At 40.0% G+C, this 19,518-nt stretch overlaps 1 protein-coding gene across 4 annotated transcripts in view; it reads left to right on the top strand.

The window, feature by feature from the left end:
• Positions 1-3,180: 3,180 nt before the first annotated feature.
• KLHL13 (kelch like family member 13) overlaps positions 3,181-19,518 on the top strand; it is a 218,866-nt gene continuing 202,528 nt past the window's right edge. The window contains exon 1 of one of the 4 annotated variants that reach the window (XM_003814280.4): positions 3,181-3,572. In XM_003814280.4, coding sequence (XP_003814328.2) covers positions 3,181-3,572 — 392 coding nt within the window. Of the gene's footprint in view, positions 3,573-6,909; positions 6,998-19,518 lie in introns of those variants that run through there. The other 3 variants (XM_063601660.1, XM_003814284.3, XM_055106640.1) reach the window with 3 other exon arrangements.

Raw genomic sequence — 19,518 nt, 5'->3', positions numbered from 1 at the left:
CAAGCTTGCAAATGCTTTTAGACCGATTAGGGATCAGCTACCAGCTCTGTGCACTTTGGGGTGTGTGTGTGTGTGTGTGTGTGTGTGTGTGTGTGTGTATGTATGTATGTTATGTGTGTGCCCACATCTGCCTGTATGGTCTCTTAGTTAATTTTTATAATTGTATAATTAATTGGTGCTGTCAAATCTTTGGGGCATGGTAGGGAGAATTCTAAGATGGTCCTAAGATTCTTGTCTTCTCTTATACATTCTCCACTTAGGTATGGTTGGGACCTGTGAATATGCTGGGCTATCACTCTTGTGATTAGGTTACATTATGTGGCAAAGGTGAAGAGATTTTGCAGATGTAATCAAGGCACACAGTTAATTTTTGAGTTAATCAAAAGGGTGATAATCTTGGGTGGGCCTGACTTAATCTGGTAAAAGACCTTAAAAGAGGCACTGGACCCCTCCTGAGGAGAAAGAAGTTTTTCTGTTGGCCTTGGCTAAGTAGAACAACCATGTTGTCAACTGCTAATGGAGAGGGGCTGCCTCTAGATCCAGTAAATGCTACGGGTCTTAATTCTGTAACTGCAAGGAACTGAATTTGGCCAACCATCTGAATGAGTTTGGAAGAAGATTCTGAGTTGCACATGAGAACACAGCCCAGCCAAAAACTTGATTGCAGCCTTGTGAGACCCTGAGCAGTGCACCGAGCTAAACCATACCTGGACTCCTGACACATGCAAACAGATAATTAATGTGTGTGTTTTTAGCAATGAACAATAACTAAGTCAGCGGATACTCTAGCTGGCATTTGAAATGCTTCCCATTATGTTCGTTTGCTAGACCTGCCATAACAAAGTATAACACCATAGACTGGGTAACTTAAACAACAGAAATTTATTTTCTTGTAATTCTGGAAGATCAAGGTGTAGGTAAGTTTGGTTTCTTCTGAAGCCCCATCTTGTCTTGCAAGTGGTTGCCTTCTCACTGCATCCTCACATGGTCCTTCCTCTATGTGCATATATGTCTAAGTCCTAAACTCTTCTTAAAAGGACACCAGTCGTATTGGATTCGGGCCCATCTTAGAGACATTACTTTAACTGAATTACCTCTTTAAAGACCTTTTCTCCAAATGCAACATACTCTCCCATGTGTTATCTTATTCGAAACCCAAAACAATGCTGTGGGGCATATCAGACCAGTATTATTTTGCTCCCCACTGGAAATTTGGGAAAACACTCTCAGAGCACTAACTTAATGTCACATAGCACATAAATTGTCTTCTGACTCTGAGTCTAGTGCTCTATCCAGTAGATTAAGTATTCAGATAAAGCATCCAAACCCAAACAGCAATGGACTTCTATTGGATAAGTATATTTGTAATATATTTTTGCCAGTTCTTTTTCTTTTTTCTTTTTTTTTAAACTGAGAATCTGTGCAAGCTACTGGCAGTTCAAATGCAGATCCTGTAGTTGCCCCCATCTCAACACCCTTGCTATGAGGGTTTTCTCTTTGTGTAGATAAGGGCTGCTTGGCCCACACTGGATTATCCCATTTTTACTGGCATTTCTGTGGGAGAAACTTATTATAAAGTAACCCCACTTTAACCTTTTTATGGCAGGACAAAGCAGTGACTCGAGTGTACACCAGCTCAGTTTGTACTTATTTTTTTTTTAACCTGTGTGCCAGGTTTTTGATACATGCTAAAAGTGATTGTTTGGAATATATCACCTCAGTGAGATTGTAAACTTCTGTACAAGGTGCTTTCTACCCAATAAGTATTTAGTGTGTAAGGTAGGTATACAATAATTATTGAATAAGCATAGTGGAGAAGCCAGTGGAAGCATTCCTGTTAACAAAGGGGAATTGGGTTCAATACACTTGCATGTAAAAGGTAATAATGCAAATTCTATGTATATTTGGAGTTCTTTGATTATTTGGTAAAGTCCAACAATGTGGTATTATCTTTAGTTCTAGCAAGTTTTTGAGTAGCTGATTATTCTCAAATTTACCTAAAACCTACTACTAGAATTTCAGTGTATGTAAGTTGAAATACAAAGTCAGCAATGTTGAAGATCTCAGATCCCAGAGGGAGAAATCCTAGAAAACATAAAGATTCCACACTCACCGCATCACTTCCTTAAGAAGAAGAAAAAAAAACAGCCAAAGAAAAAAAATCACAACAGTGATTAAACTGGTCGCTAAGAGCAAACTCCCTTTATTTTCCCAAGGAGGAGTCTGGAATTATAAGTAGAAAGGGCAAAGGAATAGGTGTAAGAAGGTGGCCCCAGGCTGTAACCGTCAAGAAGGCAAAGAATGAATAGAAGACAAGCAAGGGGAAAAACAGGCTTGACTGGGGTTTTTTTGGGGGCTAGGCTGATAGAGCAGAATCAAGATTCTGACTTAGAAGAGCAGTCCCACCAGAGTTTGGAAGCAGTTTGCATAGTGGTTAAGAGCCTGGGTGCCAGAATCACACCGCTTGGGATCCTGAGTCCCGCTCTGCCACTTACTATTTATGTAACCTCTGGCAACTTGGTTAACCTATACACCTCAGTTTTGTCACTTGTAAAATGGAGACAATAGTGTGTAACTTGTAGAGTAGCTGTGAATTAGGTAAGTTGATGCTTCAGTGCTTGGTTCATAGCAGACGCTCAGTAAAATGTTAAACTGTTATTTGTAGTTTTTATCCTTCCTCTTTCTTAATGTTGTGTGCTGCAGCAGGGAGGGGGAGGGATGAAGCGCTTATCCCACTAGAAGAGTGATATTTGTGTGAGAGCCTGGGTCAGGCTTATTTTGAGACGTGGGCCCCACTGAGGTGAGGTGGCACCGCTTCCAGGGCACACCCTTTGCTCGGGCCCCGCCGTGACTATGAGGAGGCCGAGGCCACGGCTGGCAGAATGCACGGGTGGACCTCCTTGGAGTGGCTAACCCGGGGCGGCTGCACTGTTGTCCCTGGATACTTGACACTTTGCACTTTTTCTGCCTCCCGGCACTAGAATCCATGTGGGCTCACACCAGAGCCTCCCGGTTTCCGAGGCGTGAGGGCCACTTAGCGGTCATTCAGCTTCAGGGTCCGGCCCTGTCACGCTTTGGCTACAGCCTGGGAGTTCCGTTCGGACCCCACACACTGTCCTAGCCCCAGCTCCCCGCCACCCTGCCTCCCGCGCAGGCGCCGCCGGGGCCACCCCCGCCGCCATGTTTCCCCCGCCCGCGCGCTCCCCCCCCCCCCACTGCCCCCTCCCTCCCCAACTGGGTTCCCGCTCCCCTCCCTCAGCAGCCCCCCCACACCCTGGTGAGGTCAGGCGGAGGCTCTGCCGCTGCGGCCGCAGTAGCTCAGCTCCTATTCCTGGGAAGCCTGGAACGGGGACTTTTGAAAATAACTGCAGCGGCATTCGGGTTAGGGTCCGTGCTCTCCGCCTGCGCCAGGACAGCGTGAAGTGGTCGGGGCGAGCAGAGGGTGCGAAGGTGCGGGTGCTCGTGCCTCGCAGCAGGAGGGAGCCCCGGCTGCGCCGCGCGACTCCCTCTTTGGCCCTCGGAGCGCAGCACCCGGCGGACAAGCGGCGGGACGCCAGGACGCGGCGAGCAAGGTGAGGCAGGGTCCTGAAGTCACAGGGGCTCCAGCAGCCGCTTCCCTGCCTTCGGACCCGGCGCTGCGCGGTGCGCGGCGAGGAGTTGCAATCTGTACCAGGGGCAGAGGAGCAGGGAAAACAGCTTCGTTTTGCCCGCCGCCCCCTCTTTTTCTCCCGCGTGCTGGTGCGCGCCCTCATCCTTACACCTTCGCATCCCTTTCTGCGGGTCCCTCTGGCTCCGTCGGACGCCTGGGTTCTTCTAGGACCCCAGAACCCGGCTTTCCTGTGCTTCTTTGTCATCTCTCCAAGATCTTCTCCTCTGGGCCTCGCTGTTGCTGCCCTGACGGTCTGGGGTCCCGCTGCCCGCCCCGGCCCTACTGTCTCTTGCCCTCTAACAGTTTCTGCTTTGTGCCTCCTAATCCATCTCTCCTTCAGAATCTTCTAATTTAGGAGGCTCCTCTGCTGGCTCCCAAGTCAGGAGCACACTCCTCTTCTTCCTCGAAGCTTTTAACTTAGCTCTGAATGTCTTCAGCTCTGAATATTTTGACTTTTTTGTTTGTTTGTTTGTTTAATTACAGTTGACTAATGATTTTCTTGGAGGCTTATAGTCTAGGCTACAGTTTACTGAAAGTGATGAGATCATTCCTTCACTAAATAGCCTTAGTAAATATCAACTAGGGAACTTTAAAGTTTCTTTCTAGGTTTCATTAACTTAGTCCAAGAACAATAGCCACTTAAAATGTATGTATATATGTTGGTACGCAATCTTCGTACATGGTCCTAAATCTGATTCTTCCCTGGCTGCTGAGCAGGCCTGAGAGAGAGGATTGGTGGGAATTGTGATGCCTGGCTCCATTTCTCTAATTGTAAACTAGGATGTTAATCGTTTTAATGTAGTCAGAGGACTTTAGTGGTTTGGGATAAAGTCGCTCAAGTTAGCATAGGCTGGTAACTAAGCACATTGAATGGAGACTAAGAGACGCTGGGATTTAAAACTGTCTCTGGAGGGCACCTGCTTTTTTTTTTTTTGAAGCCACAGTTTCTTAACAGTAGATTTCATGTTTGTATAAACCCTCTAAAAGCAGCATATTTTAAAACCACGTAGTTACAAAAAAGACTACTCACTCTTAGCGATATCGCTTTCTCCCCATGTAGTTGTGGTGTTAGCTCCCATACTGAGGTTCATTTGCTCACTTTCATACTGCAATTAGTGTGTGAAGAAAGCTGAATGGAGAAGCACAAAGTGGAGGCAAATACCAGTGAACAAGCACATGCTGACATACGCAGCTGTGTTTTTGGAAATAGACTGTATCTAGTGTTCAAATTTAAAAACTGAGAAAAATGAAATAATTCAGCATTTATGACATCATTTTACATCTAAAAATATTAGCTCCCTTAACTGCAAGTTCTTATTAATATCCTCATACTTAACGGTAAAAGACTTGTTTGCCTGATGTATGACCAAGTGTTGCCATTGACACAGTGTGCACTAATTGGCAGCAATCTCAGAAGAAACCAGGTTGTGAATGAAGATAATGGCTAAATTTCACTGTCCTGGTAGCACGTCTTATGGCAGTGAGATGAGAGTAGTTTCTGCTGCAACATCAAATGATGTATTTAAAAAACAGATAAATAAGAGCTTCAATTATTAAAAAGCCCAAGGTTTTCAATCTGCCATTTTTATAAGCACACTTCAAAAAGTGTAGTGTGATTATATAAGGCTCAGTTGATGTTCTGAAGAAAGTAGTTTTCACAAGAAAAGTAAAGCCTATTGCTTATCAATTTAGTTAGATAACTTGCAGATGATTTGTAGTTTCCCAATTGATTTGGTAAATTCCTGAGTTTACTTGAGGTTTATTAAAAAATGGAATGTAGTAGGGAAAGGGTACTTATTCTAATAGGCCCACCTTTCTAAGTCTGTAATTTTCTTGGCAAACTATTCTCAAAATACATAAAAACTTACAACTTTTTCAAGGAAAAGAGTTTATACTATTTTCTTACTTTTTTCTTTTCATGCTTATTATTGATACAAAATCTAAGCTAAGATTGCTGCTAATGTGATTGCATAGTAAGACTATTTATATTTGCCAGGAAAAGAATAAAGGTGGATGTGAGTTAGCCATAAGCATTTTGCTCTGAATCTTCAATATGACTCAATATGTGTTTGATAGTCCATCTGGTACACCTAGAGGTTAGCAGACTGGATATTTCTGATATTACTAAATGTAACTGCACTTACTTATTGGATTATCTTCTTTCTCATTTTATGTACATTTCAAATTATGCTTCTTCATGTAATTTGACTTGCAGTAGTGAAATGAGACTGACCAATTTTCAAATTGTTTGATTTTTATTGATGTTTGATAAACCACTAAAACCTCTTGAAAATATGTTTTTCTTAAATCCACTGATTGAAACCGATGTATTTTTATTGCTATGAAATAATACAACAAATTTCCAGGAATTATTTCAGAAAATGTGGACTGTAGAGAAATGAATAGCCCTAGAGAAAATATCTCAAAATTATAAAAATGGCTTTCTCAAGTTACTGATATTCATAACAATCAGGTTTTTATGTATCATTAATTCATTTACTAATTCATTTTACAAAATCTACTGGGTACTTGTGTGCCAAGGCCCTGTGTTAGGCACAATGATAAACCTTATAAGGCATGATCTTTGCTCTTGTGGAGTATCACAGTGCTTATATTCTACCAGAGAATACAGACAATAAACGAGCAAACAAATGAAGAAGATCCTTATAGACTGTAGTAAGAGCAATGAAAATAAGTAGGGGAATATGATACAGATAACTAGGAAGGGCCTACTTTAGTGTGGGAAGTCAGAAAAGGCCTTTCAGAGAAGATGATTGAGCAGAGACCTGAAAGAGAAGAGAGAATAGGCCTACCTTGTCAGGATCTGGGAGAACATTCCCGAGATAACATTCTTGCAGAGAGAAGAGTAAGAGCCAAGGCCTTGAGGGGGGAAAAAGAGACTTGGCGTTTTTGAAGAGCAGAAAGCAAGCCAGCATGGCTGGATCCTAGTGAGCTGGTAATGATTAAAGAAGATGTTACAGAGCCTAGAAGCAGCTCAATAACCGATAAATAGGACTTGGAGGTCCTGAGAAAGAATTTGGGTTTGATTCTCAGAACAATAGGAAGCCACTGAAGAGTCTTTCCTGGGGAAGGTCATTGGCTTAAAAAAATTATCCAGGGAAATTAAAAAAAAAATGTTTTGCAGAGGATAAGTAGAATGTCTACTCATTCAGTCATTTATATTGATACCTGAGAATAAAAAAAACTCTATGATCAGTATGCTAAATAATCATGTAATTCGGTTCCTCTACTCTGTTTAGGTAAAGGGATGGGGGAATGGGAACCCTGAGGTGAGTATGTTAAAAGGCAGTTTACTTTCCACTGTCACATTGTGACTTGTGCTACAAGGTAAGTTGTCACCAACTTTATTAAAAATCAGATCATTGTTCAACTTAAGAATTTATTTTTCAAAGAATGATATCTTATTTTCTCATGGAAATATGTTTCCTTTGGAAGGTTGGAAATTTTATTTTGTATAAAGGAATAACCTAGGTTTTAGAAAGGGCCTTTGGAATTTTAAGAAGGGCTTATCATTTTCTTTTACCTGTTGCCTCTCCAACATTTTCAAATGGCCATACCTTTATTCCTTGAGAGATTAGGGTTACTGTATTTCCTGAGGCTTAAATGAATTTATTGCCCTAAGCCCTTCCTTGAAAGCAATCCAGCTTTGAGGTCTAGTTGGTCCCAAATAGGAATGCAGATGATTATTGACATTCCATAGGAGTAAATCCTAATATTGTGGGGGAATAACCTGCAAAATAACCTTCATCAGTGCCTGCAGGGTCAACTTGATGTGATCCCAGCCCACTTTCCCATATGTTCTTATTATTCCCTTTCACAAATCTCTATTGGTTTAAACTGATTTTCCCCAGTTTGGAACTTTTGTGCTTAGCATTATTCCTGGCATAGAGTACGTGCACAGTGGGTGCTTGTCAAATGGATGCCATGCCTTTCTTTTTTGTCATTTCAAATCCCAGGTCCTATTACACTTTTCCCCATTGAACTAGATCTCCCCCTCTGAAGGTGAGCAGCAGTCACACACTTGCCCTGTTGTGTCATAATTGTGCTTATTTGATGCCTGGCCATCTCCCCACTTGCCTCTGGCTTCATGAAGGCAACCTAGACCTCATCTGGTTTGCTCATTGTATTCTGAGCACCCAGCACATGGTATGCACTTTATAAATAGTTATTGAATAATGAATAAATACTGTCTTGTGATGTTTCTCCTATTAATTTTTTGATGTTAGATCATTTAATACTGTTTTACTTTTCACGTGTTTGGTGTTCCTAAGTGGTTTCTGAGAGAGGTTGTAGAGCATACTTGTTAAGAGCTCAAGCTCTGGAGCTAGGCCACCTAGGTTTCAGTTCCAGCTAGGAGACTTAATAGTTGTGGGACACTGGGTGAGTCAGTAAACCTCCCTGTACCTCAGTTATCTCATATGTAAAAAAGGGATAATAGAACTTGCCTCTTATGGTACTTGCAAAGATTACATGAATTAGCTAGGCCCACTTTTTCTTTTTTTCTTTTTCTTTTTTTTTTAGATGGAGTCTCGCTCTTTCACTCTATCGTTCAGGCTGGAGTGCAGTGGCATGATCCCGGCTCACTGCAACCTCCGCCTCCTGGGTTCAAGCGGTTCTCCTACCTCAGCCTCCCGAGTAGCTGGGACTACAGGTGCATGCCACCACGCCAGGCTAATTTTTTGTATTTTTAGTAGAGACAGGGTTTCACCATGTTAGCCAGGATGGTCTCGATCTTCTGACCTCATGATCCACCTGCCTCGGCCTCCCAAAGTGTTGGGATTACAGGCGTGAGCCACTGCTCCCGGCCTAACTTTTTATTTTTAGTAGAGACAGGGTTTCACCATGTTGGCGAGGCTGGTTTCAAACTCTTGACCTCAGGTGATCCACCCACCTCGGGCTCCCAAAGTGCTGGGATTGCAGGCATGAACCACCTCCCCCGGCCTAGGCCCACAATTTGTTTGCAATTTTTAAATTTCTAAAGCTCTGAAAACTGAAAAAGATTTTATTTGGTAACTTAGATGCCAAAACTCATGTGGTGGCAAAACCTGACTTAAACTGACATAGGGTATTTATAGTCTTTATTCTACTTAATGTTGATCTTTATTTTGTTTTGCTATAGAATTACTAATATGTTTATGGGGTTGCACCATAGACCCTAATGGTGTATTACATAGCATATGGTATATAAAGTATATTTCCTGTCTAAAGGTCTGGACATTTCTAAATTCAGAAACACATCTGGCACCAAGATTTTTCGATGAGATTGTACACCTTGCAGTAAACTGCTTAAATCAGGGCCTTGCACATAGTATGTTGTTGCTGTGGGTGGTGGAGATTAGGGAGGTAAATAAACTACTTTATCTTTCCCAATAGCTTGCTCATAATAGTTACCATGTAAATATATACTGATTTACTCATGAAATAACTGTAAATAGAGGACTGGCTGTGTGGTTCTCATGTCATAGGAAAATAGATATGGCAGGGTCATGTAATTGAAATGAGCCAAGACTCGTCTGTTAGTACTCTCATCTGGTACCATTCAGAGCAGTTTAGTTTTTGTTTTTCTGTTGTTATTTAAACCAACCTATGCTTCTTTAGCACAAGAGAGTCTTTTGTTGGGGTGGGGGTAAGAAATTCAGTTAAGAACTTATTTAATGTGGTTAGACACTTATTTTTTTGCAGTTGTTGAACATTTATTGAACTGCTAATGTGTATAGAAATCTGTATTAAGAGCAAGAGAAGGCCGGGCATGGTGGCTCACGCCTGTAATCCCAGCACTTAAGGAGGCCGAGGCGGGCGGATGATAAGGTTAGGAGATCGAGACCATCCTGACCAACATGGTGAAACCCTGTCTCTACTAAAAATACAAAAATGAGCTGGGCGTGGTGGCATGTGCCTGTAATCCCAGCTACTTGGGAGGCTGAGGCAGGAGAATCGCTTGAGCCAGGGAGTTGGAGGTTGCAGTGAGCCAAGATCGTGCCACTGCACTCCAGCCTGGTGACAGAGCGAGACTCAGTTTCAAAAAAAAAAAAAAAGAAATAGAAAAGTAGAAAAGAGAAAGGTAGAAAACAAATGAGACATGATTCCTGACCTTCCTTAGCCCCAGCGCCCTGCATGGTTACATGGGGACATGAGTGTGCGTTACAATTCTTTATTTTCCTCTGTAAACTTGACATCGTTAAGATTAAAAACATGCAAAGGAAAACCCAAGAGTTAATTGAAAACTCTTCTTAGCGTCCACGATATGAATTGGGTTTTAATTATCCTAACACAACCCCCCTCAGTATTATCTTTATGTAACATCTTGACAGCCTTTTCCTTTCCAACTAAACTAAAACAACATGGATTTTCTTGTTCTTTACCGATATACAATTGGTGTATTTTCTTTTGTTTTTGGTAGAGATGAGGTCTCACTATGTTGCCCGGGCTGGTGTTGAACCCCTGGCCTCAAGTGATCCTCATGCTGTGGCCTCCCAAAGTATTGGGATTACAGGCATGAGCCACTGTACCTGGCCTGTTTTTTTTTTTCCTTCGGTTTTGTGGGGTTGCCAGTAATTACATGTCTCAAAGGATTTTTTCTGCAGTTTTCTTGCAGTTGAAAACTAGTCCTTGAAACTATTCTGCCAATTCATTCAACAAATACTTATTAAGTGCCTATTATATTCCAAGCATTGTGCTAGTCTAAACAAATAGAATCTCTGTCTAGTGCTCTTTCCATTACTTTGGGTCCTTCAAAGTGGAGCACATGTACTGATTGAGCAGGGTGGTGACAAGGTGGTGCGCCCAGGAGCCACAAAATAAAGCAGCTTGTATTTTCTTGAAGCATCTGTTTTACACAGAGATTTAGGAGAACATTAACTGGTAGCTGTTTAAAAATCTTTAAACAAATTCAGATACATTCTGCCTTAGAACGCAATATTCATAGAAAATCTGAGGCAAACCCCAATATTTCAGAGAAAGTCTCTGCTTGCAAGGGCAGCTGTGGTAACCCTGAGATGACCCTTTGGAAAGCACTGAGGTGGTGCTGTACTGCCCGAATCTGTTCTTTTAGTCAAACACCCAAACATTTTCATAGCCATAAATTCCCATGATGACCTGTGGAAAAGTTAATGGACATAAATGTTTTTCTCTGTTGCGCAATTTCAAGGGTACATGTTGGTTACCCTTGGTCTAATGGTCTAAATCTAAACGTGTTGAGTTCTTACAGAGTTTTTAATGTTGGTGGATAATGGCTGAGTGACTATGAAGGACCTGCCTAGGGAATGATATCTTCAGAATAGGGGTTATTAGGCCCGACGCAGTGGCTCACTCCTGTTATCCCAACACTTTGGGACGCCTAGGCGGGAGCATTGCTTGAGCCCAGGAGTTCAAGACCATCCTGGGCAACAAAGCGAGACCCTGTCTCTATAAGAACAAAAAAAATTTAAAAATTAGCTGGGCATGGAGGCACACGCCTATAGTCTCAGCTACTCGAGAGGTTTAGGCAGGAGGATCCCTTGAGCCCAGGAGTTCAAGGTTGCCGTGGGCTACAATCACACCACTGCTCTTCAGTCTGGGTGACAGAGTGAGACCCTGTCTCAAAAAAAAATTCTAAAAAAATTTTTAAAAAAGGCTAGAGGTTATTAGAACACAAGGACCACAAACTTAAAGCAGCACAGTTCATGGTGTCAAAGCTTTGCCTTGTTCTGTGCACACTTGCCTGTCTCACTGATTTGAAGTTCACTTTTGCTAACTTTAAAGCTGCTTTCATTTACAACATAGTATACAAATTGGTTTGTTAATTGCTGGCCACTGAAATAGTTAATACTAGAAGAAAGTTGTCAAGGATTAAGTGCTTTGAGGTTGATAAAAGGTTTCTACAGTTTGAGATGGTTTTGAAAATAGGCCAGCAGAGCATTGGAGGAATGCCTGTTACAACGTGATGGTTTAATTTGCTCCAGATGAGAAAGATGAAGAAGAAAAAGGCAAGTGAAGAAAGGGGGTGAAAGTAAATGGAGTAAGTCAAACACTAAATCTTTCAACTGATTTTCATTATTGCAGTCCCACTTTCATTGTTGTTGTTCCATGCCAGACATAGTTCACAAGGCCTGACATTGTTATATTGTTGTGTTACTGCTCAAAGCTTGTAAGGACATGGGTATAGAGGATTGTGATTAGTGGATGGTCTTTATCGTCTACAGGTGAAGTGCTTTTACAGTCTATTCAGTAAAAGGAGATAAGAGTTTTGCTTGTAGTTTGTAGAGTTTTCTTTCTTGGTCCCACTTTTAACAAAATGGTGATACATTTCTAAAGATCACTTCATTTCAACAAAGTTTTCTGTTCCACTCTTGGATGTTTCTTTTTTCTTTTAAGACAGGGTCTCATTCTGTCACTCAGGCTGGAGTGCAGTGGTGCAAAGTCAAGGCTCACTACAGCTTCAACCTCCCAAGTTCAAGTGATCTTCCCACCTCAGCCTCCCAAGTAGTTGGGACTACAGGTGCATGCCACCACGCCTGGCTAATTTTATGTATTTTTTGTAGAGACAGGGTTTCACCATGTTGCTCAGGCTGGTCCTGGGCTCAAGCAATCCTCCTGCCTCAGCCTCCCAGTTTGCTGGGATTACAGACATGAGCCACTGCACCTGGCCTCACTCTCAGATATTTCTTAGTGGAAAGGCAGTAGAGCTTAATGGCTATGATCTTGAACCCTGGAATCATAGGCTTGGGTTCAAATTCTGACTGCCTTTTGTTGGGCAACTTGCTTCACCTCTCTGAGCCTTGTTTATCTCCCTTGTAAACTATCTCATCTAGTTTAAGGATTAAATTAATAATGCGTATAGAGTGCTAAGCACACTTAAGCCACATATGAAATATAACTATACTTATTATTGACTGTTTTCATAGATTTGTGGCTAAATTACTTGATAACTTGGAGCATACTATAGGACCGTGGCCAATCATATATGAAGCAGAAATGTGAGGGGAAATTGTGTGTCTTCTTTGCTTATATTGTCTTAATCCTAGCTGGAATGCTATTTTTCGAATGTGCATCTCGTAAATGGTGAGTAGACTGTTTAGAAGTAACACTAGTTTTCTGGCAGACAAGAAAGTTTATGGTGAATGTTGGCTTATTACTTACTCAAATATGGCATCACATTGATTCCAAGAAAAATGTCAGTTTTTAATACAATTAGCCCAATATATATTTAAATGTGATACTGTTTGGTTTAATAGGATTTTAAATTTTAATATCCATTTTGAAGGAAAAGGGATATGCAGGATAATGTATACTATGAACAATGTTATCTTTTAAACATGAAAACATTTGGTTTTCTGATAATCACAGGGGTCACACATTTTTCTGATTTATCTCTAATTGTTCCAGATTTTAAGTCCCCAAAGAAGAAAATACTGAAGCATTTGTAATAGTTAAGCCATTGGGAAGAGGTATAATTCTGTTGTGAATAATGTCTTCCTATGGATTTTGAGTTGTTATGGTTATTTCAAGTTTTTATCATGGTTACTGTAATAACAAATCAAATAATACCCTAAGAGAAGATAAAAGTTTGATAGTACCTTTGATAAATGAATGGATAAGTCTAAATGGAGTATTGAGAACAGCTTTAGGTGTTAGAGGGATAGACTAATCTTTTAAGTTGAGAGTACATGAATCTACCTTTCCTACTTTCTTACATGATGCCCTTTAGTTCCAATGTCAGACAAATGATGAGAGAGATAATCCTTGGTTATGAAATGCCACAGGTGCACAGAAGGGAAAAGACCAGGTAACATATTGGTCATATACTGTATATTCACAGGTTTTTATGACCGTTATTAAGATAATGTATATTCAAGTGCTTGAAAAGCTTAGCTCACTATATTGATGAAATATATTATTTATTAGCAGTGATATCTACATTTATAAATAGTGATCATTCTCAGTATCATTTGATGATAAGACAGTGTTCAAATTTATATATTTTTTAGAAAAATTAGACTTACTCTACCATTAGGTCATTAGCTCAAACCTTAAATAAAGATAATACCCTTTATTTTTAGAGCATCTTTCTTTTGAAGCATGATTAACTGTCCTTATTCTGTTTATTCCTGTGGAATATGCACAATGAGTTTAAGTAAATTGCAGAAGGGTTACATCCTGTGAGGTGGAGCTAAGAGTAGGCCTTTAGTTTCTAATCCAATGCTTTTGTACTAATGATATAAAAAGCTCTTGGCCGGGCGCGGTGGCTCATGCCTGTAATCCCAGCACTTTGGGAGGCCAAAGCGGGCGGATCACGAGGTCAGGAGATCGAGACCATGGTGAAACCCTGTTCTACTAAAAATACAAAAAAAAAAAAAAAATAGCTGGGCATGGTGGCAGGCGCCTGTAGTCCCAGCTACTCGGGAGGCTGAGGCGGGAGAATGGCGTGAACCTGGGAGGTGGAGCTTGCAGTAAGCTGAGATCGCGCTACTGCACTCCAGCCTGGGCAACAAGAACAAAACTCCATCTCAAAAAAAAAAAAAAAAGCTGTTTAGACCAAAGGATCCTTTAATATCTGTAGCCTTTCAATTGATGGGGTTAAAGCAAAATGTCAGTAATTGTGATAGCAATTTGGTATTTATCAAAATGAGTTTTGGATTCAGTAAGAATTTTATAAGTACTTTTGGTATCATATAGGTACAGTATCCACGTGAACATTTATGAACAAGCAATTATACGTAAAGCACTCTACTAGGAGGGAGAAAATGTATTCACTGCCCTGAAATAGGTTACAGTCTTGCCAGGGGCAACAGAGAACATGAGTCAATTTGATATCGGCCAATACTAATATTATTACCAAGCAGCCAGTGACTAATAAATCATTATTGCACTCATTATGAGCCTGGGACCCTTCCAAGTGCATCTGATGCATTGATACATTTAAACCACATAACAATACTATGAGGTAGAAACTATTATTAGCCCCACTTTACAGATGAGGAAACTGAGGCACATAGATGCTGGATAACTTGCCTGTGGTTACACACCTAATATGTATAAGAGCTAGGAATAAAATCCATGTAGTCTGATTCTTGAGTCTATGCTTTTAACCACAACACTTCCTTTCATGCTATCTCTGACAGAGGCCATTATATAACAGAGCATGATATCTAAAAAAGGCATGTTAGAAAACAGATTCTAGAGAAATAAAGAGAAATGATCAGATGAGGGTGTTAATGTTGGAAAGATAGTTTGAAGAAGGCACTTTTAAAGGAGGCCTTATTGAAAAGCAAGGAACGTATTTCTGAATATTTCAGTGCCCAAAGCTATGTGTACATATGTGCATGTGTGTGCACAGGTGTGTGTCGGTATATGTGTGTGGGCGTGTTTATTTTAAACTGGAAAAAAACTTTAGAGGTTAAAACAAATTGACAGTCTTTTTACTGACAGCTAATCAGAGCTCTGTTTTTGTCTACAATATTTTGACTTCACAATCCTGTGTCGAAAAAAATATTTAACGGCTTTATTAAGATATAATTCACTCATCATACAATTTACCTGTTTAAAGTAATATAATTCAGTAGTGTTTAGTATACTCACAGAGCTAAGCAGCTGTCACCACAATTTTAGAACATTTTCATCACCTCAGAAAGAGAAATTTGTTTTGAAACAAATGTGGCCACAAAGAGGATGGAACTAGTGTGTCTGTTGGTACTACTGCTTGTCTATCAAAATGTTCATGATTTATGCTCAGTCTAACACAGACCTCATGCTGTTTTTCTGCAGTCTAGCTCCAAATTGCTATAGAGCTCCTCCTCCTTTGAATTTAATTTTGATCGGTGACAGTCTTTCAAGGCATTATGTATTGATCTAATTTTGAATTCTCAATTCAAGTTGATTGTATATTTGTATTTGTCATAAAGGTATTGATCTTAGTTCTAAATAGCAAAGCCAGACTCGTATTTAAAACAAAACTGCTAAACCCACTAGTATGAGTGGCTACCTCCTTGTCTGTGTATGCTCTATAGTGGGCCAGAGCCAAAGATTTCTGAGAAATTTTATGTGTATACACTGATATTTTTAATTACTTCTAAAAGTTATACCTGATACAGGTTACTAGTGGACAGATGGTTGAGGTAAAAGCAACTCCTCCACACCATTTTTTTGGCTGGGGCATAGTATTGGGGTGGTGTGTTATGGAAAATGTCTTTTTTTTGAGACAGGGTTTCATTCTGTTTTCCAGGCTAGAATGCAGTGGCATGATCACAGCTTACTGTAGCCTTGACCTCTGGGGCTCAAATGTTTCTTCCACCTCAACCTCCTGAGTAGCTGGGAACACAGGCGCACATCACCATGCCTGGCATTTTTTTTTTTTTTTTTTTTTTTTTTTTTTTAGTGGAAATGAGGCCTCGGTATGTTGCCCAGGCTGTTCTTGAACTTCTGGGCTCAAGTGGTCCTCCCACCTTGGCCTCCCAAAGTGCTGGGATTACAGGTGTGAGCGACTGCATGTGGCTGAAAAATGTCTTATAAAATGTATTCCATGATACTATGTACAGATAGTATGAAATAACTGGAATTAAAAAAAATTCGGCCACTGACTTTTCAGCTATTTAGGGTTCAAAAAAGATACAGTTAGTGTTTATAGTCAAGGACTGTGTTTCTGTCCAGTGGGAGTTACCAAACCAAATATCTCTGTGTGTGTTGGGAGAGGCAGGCTGTTCCCAGGTCTTCATTAAAGTAATAAGCTACAGTCAGTGTTATCTTTCAGACTAAATAATTACTATTTCCTTTCTATTATTAAAAAATGACCTTCAGACATAATTAAATGTCTTAAAGAACATAGGTGTCTTTTAAAATGTGTTAATCTTAGGTTGCTCTCTTTTTCTTCTTACGATTTTTCTTACTTTTAATTTTACCGAATTTTTCTTTCAGAATGATCTTGAAATGTCATTTTACACTTTTTCAGTATTTTTAAATCCCTATTATCTACTTGGGTTGTTTCTACTCAGGGGCCAAAGTAGTTTTAGTTGAAGTTAAAGTGAGTTGATAAAATGATTTCCTGTGAATCTTAAGTAAAGTTTTTATTTGCATAGATGGAATTTCTGCTTTGCCATGTATGGCAAAAGGTGTAGTGATCTCACAGCTAGTAGGTAGGATAAAATCAATTAAGGTGGCACTGCTGTCACTAGAATAAAAAATCTAAGCATACCTTTATATTAATTAGATGGAAGCTCCTCTTTATCACTAAGCTCAACAGTTGACATCACCTGGAGTCAGGGAGTCAGGTGCCGTGGAGTTAAAAACAAAAAGCATGCTCGATTTAGAAATTCTGGCATATGTGTATGATGCTACCTTTTCTCACAACTAGATTTTGGTTATTAAGCCATTGTGATATTGGGCTATGTTAAAAGACATTAGAAACCTGTTCATTTAAGACAAGCCAAATTGGTCTGATATAAGAGGGTCATGCTGAATGAGAAAGTATCACATAATTTAGGAGAGAGGATTTTGAGTAATGTGAATATTGAGTTTTCTGTGACTTGGTATATCATTTATTGATTTTAAAAAATGAACCCATTACATTATACTCATAAACTATTACTTCACAATAGTTTGATTTTCTGCTTAAATCAGTGCCTAAAATGGTAAAGTCTTAAATGGTTTAGAATGACTCTGCATGTAGGTTAGGTCCATCTACCTGTTTTATATGGGGATCTGCTTTATCTGCACATAAAGAAGATTCGCTAGCTTTAATTAGCCTTACTATGTAGGGCAGCACTTTCTCTAATGAGAGAAAATGAGGTATTTTACACAAATTAATTCAACAGAAATTAGTGACTACCTTCTTTAAACCAGGTGATGGGGATGCAGTGGTGAACAAAGTTCTATCTTCATTCTATGAGGTACTCACAGCATTATATGCACTCTCTTTGTTCTTTTCTAAGAACATTCCATTCAAAGGAATAGGAAAAGTGGCAGGAGAAAACACACTCCTTTCCTTTAAGGATGTAGTTTAGCATTTGCACACATCACATTCACACATATCCCACTGGCCAGAACTTAATCCTATGGTGATACCTAAGCTGGAAAATGTGGCCCTTCACTGCATGGACAAGCAAAAATAATTATTACTATATGAGCCGGGAAGAACAGATATTGGGGAATAACTAATAGTCTCTGCTATACATTGTCCCTAATGTAAACCTTTAATCATTCATCAATTTCTTGACTTATCTGGAGATATTATCTCTATGACATCAGCTACACATTTGCTTCATGGTAAAAATTAAAACTTCTCAACAGAGTATACAAGTCCATCATGACTTGACTCCTGCCTGTCCCTCTAGCACCTCTCTCACCCCATCCAAAGTTGCAGCCTTATGGGGACTACTTGGACTTCCCCAAACTAGCCATGCTTTCTTACCACACATTTGTACTTGCTACTTGTATTAGTTTGTTTTCACACTACTATAAAGAAATACCCAAGACTGGATAATTTATAAAGGAAAGAGTTTTAATTGACTCATAGTTTTGAGGGGAGGCCCTCAGAAAACTTACAATCATGGTGGAAGGTGAAGGGGAAGCAAGCACCTTCTTCACAAGGTGGCAGGAGAGAGAAGAGTGAAGGAGGAACTTCTAAACACTTATAAAACCATCAGATCTCATTAGAACTATCACGAGAACAGCATGGGGAAAACTGCACCCGTGATCCAATCACCTCCTTCCCTTGACACATGGGGATTACAGGTCCCTCCCTCCACACTTGGTTATTATAAATTGAGATGAGATTTGGGTGGGGACACAGAGCCAAACGATATCACTACTCATCCTAAACTGCTGCCTACTTTTTGTCCTTCAGGGTTCAGTTTAGATAGCACCTCTTCTAGGAAGGTTTTCTTGAGCCTCCTGTACCCCACACCCATGTTATGTGTTTCTTTCATGTATTTCCATAGTATTGTTCATGACTCTCTTTAGCAACCTGTATTACAAGTAGTGTTTTTCCTTCTCTGTCTCTCTCCCTGGATTATGAATTCCTTGAGGACAGGGGCTAACTCAGTTATCTGTATTGTCTGGCATGATACCTGCTCCAGAGTTGAGTTTACTTAATGTTCGTTGGTAAGAAAATGAATGAATGAATATTTAGTTTACTAATTATGACTCCTTGATTAAGACGTCAACTCTTCCTATTTACCATCTGGAAACTGCAGTACTTAGAGTATTTTCCAGTAGCTAGGACTGGGTAATTTTGTAAGAGGTATTGATAAAATAATTTGAAATAAACATCAGATGATTAATATATGAATTATAGAAGGCACAAACAATTGATGTGTAAGAGTTAGGAAGAGCCCTAGGGATCATTTAATCCAACCCTTCTAGAAGATTTTAAAAGGACACACGACTAATATATAGAGAGAAGTTAAATTACTTGTTCAAGGGCCTCCACTTTCAAGGATCTTGCAATATCGTTAGACAGATGATATGTATAGACATGAAAGAGGTGATTGAGAAAAAATTGCCGAAGGAGTAGAAATGATTGGAATAGTCAGGGTAGGTTTGATCAAGGATCTTGGCTTTGCAGTGAGCCTTGGTCACTGGGTAGGATTTTGATATGAGAAGACATTCAAGATATAGGCAATGTATAAATAAAAGTGGAAAGACAAGGATATACGGGAGAATTTTGGGATCTCTTTAGTTGAGTGATATTTAGTAGTAAGAGAGAATACAGAAAAATTGGGCCAGAAAATGGAGGGATTTAAATACCAGGCTGCTGAGGGAAACCATTGGCAGTTTTAAGTAGGCGAGTAATACAGTTTTTGTATGTTGTATCTGACTGATAGGTGGGCTGGGTTGAAGGCTGAATGGGTCATGAAACTGGCATATTGTCTAATGTG

This window comes from Pan paniscus, chromosome X (assembly GCF_029289425.2).
Source record: "Pan paniscus chromosome X, NHGRI_mPanPan1-v2.0_pri, whole genome shotgun sequence".
NCBI classification, from domain to species: domain Eukaryota; kingdom Metazoa; phylum Chordata; class Mammalia; order Primates; family Hominidae; genus Pan; species Pan paniscus.
The sequence above is the reverse complement of the archived record's forward strand: the minus strand, read 5'-3'. Positions and strand labels throughout refer to the sequence as shown.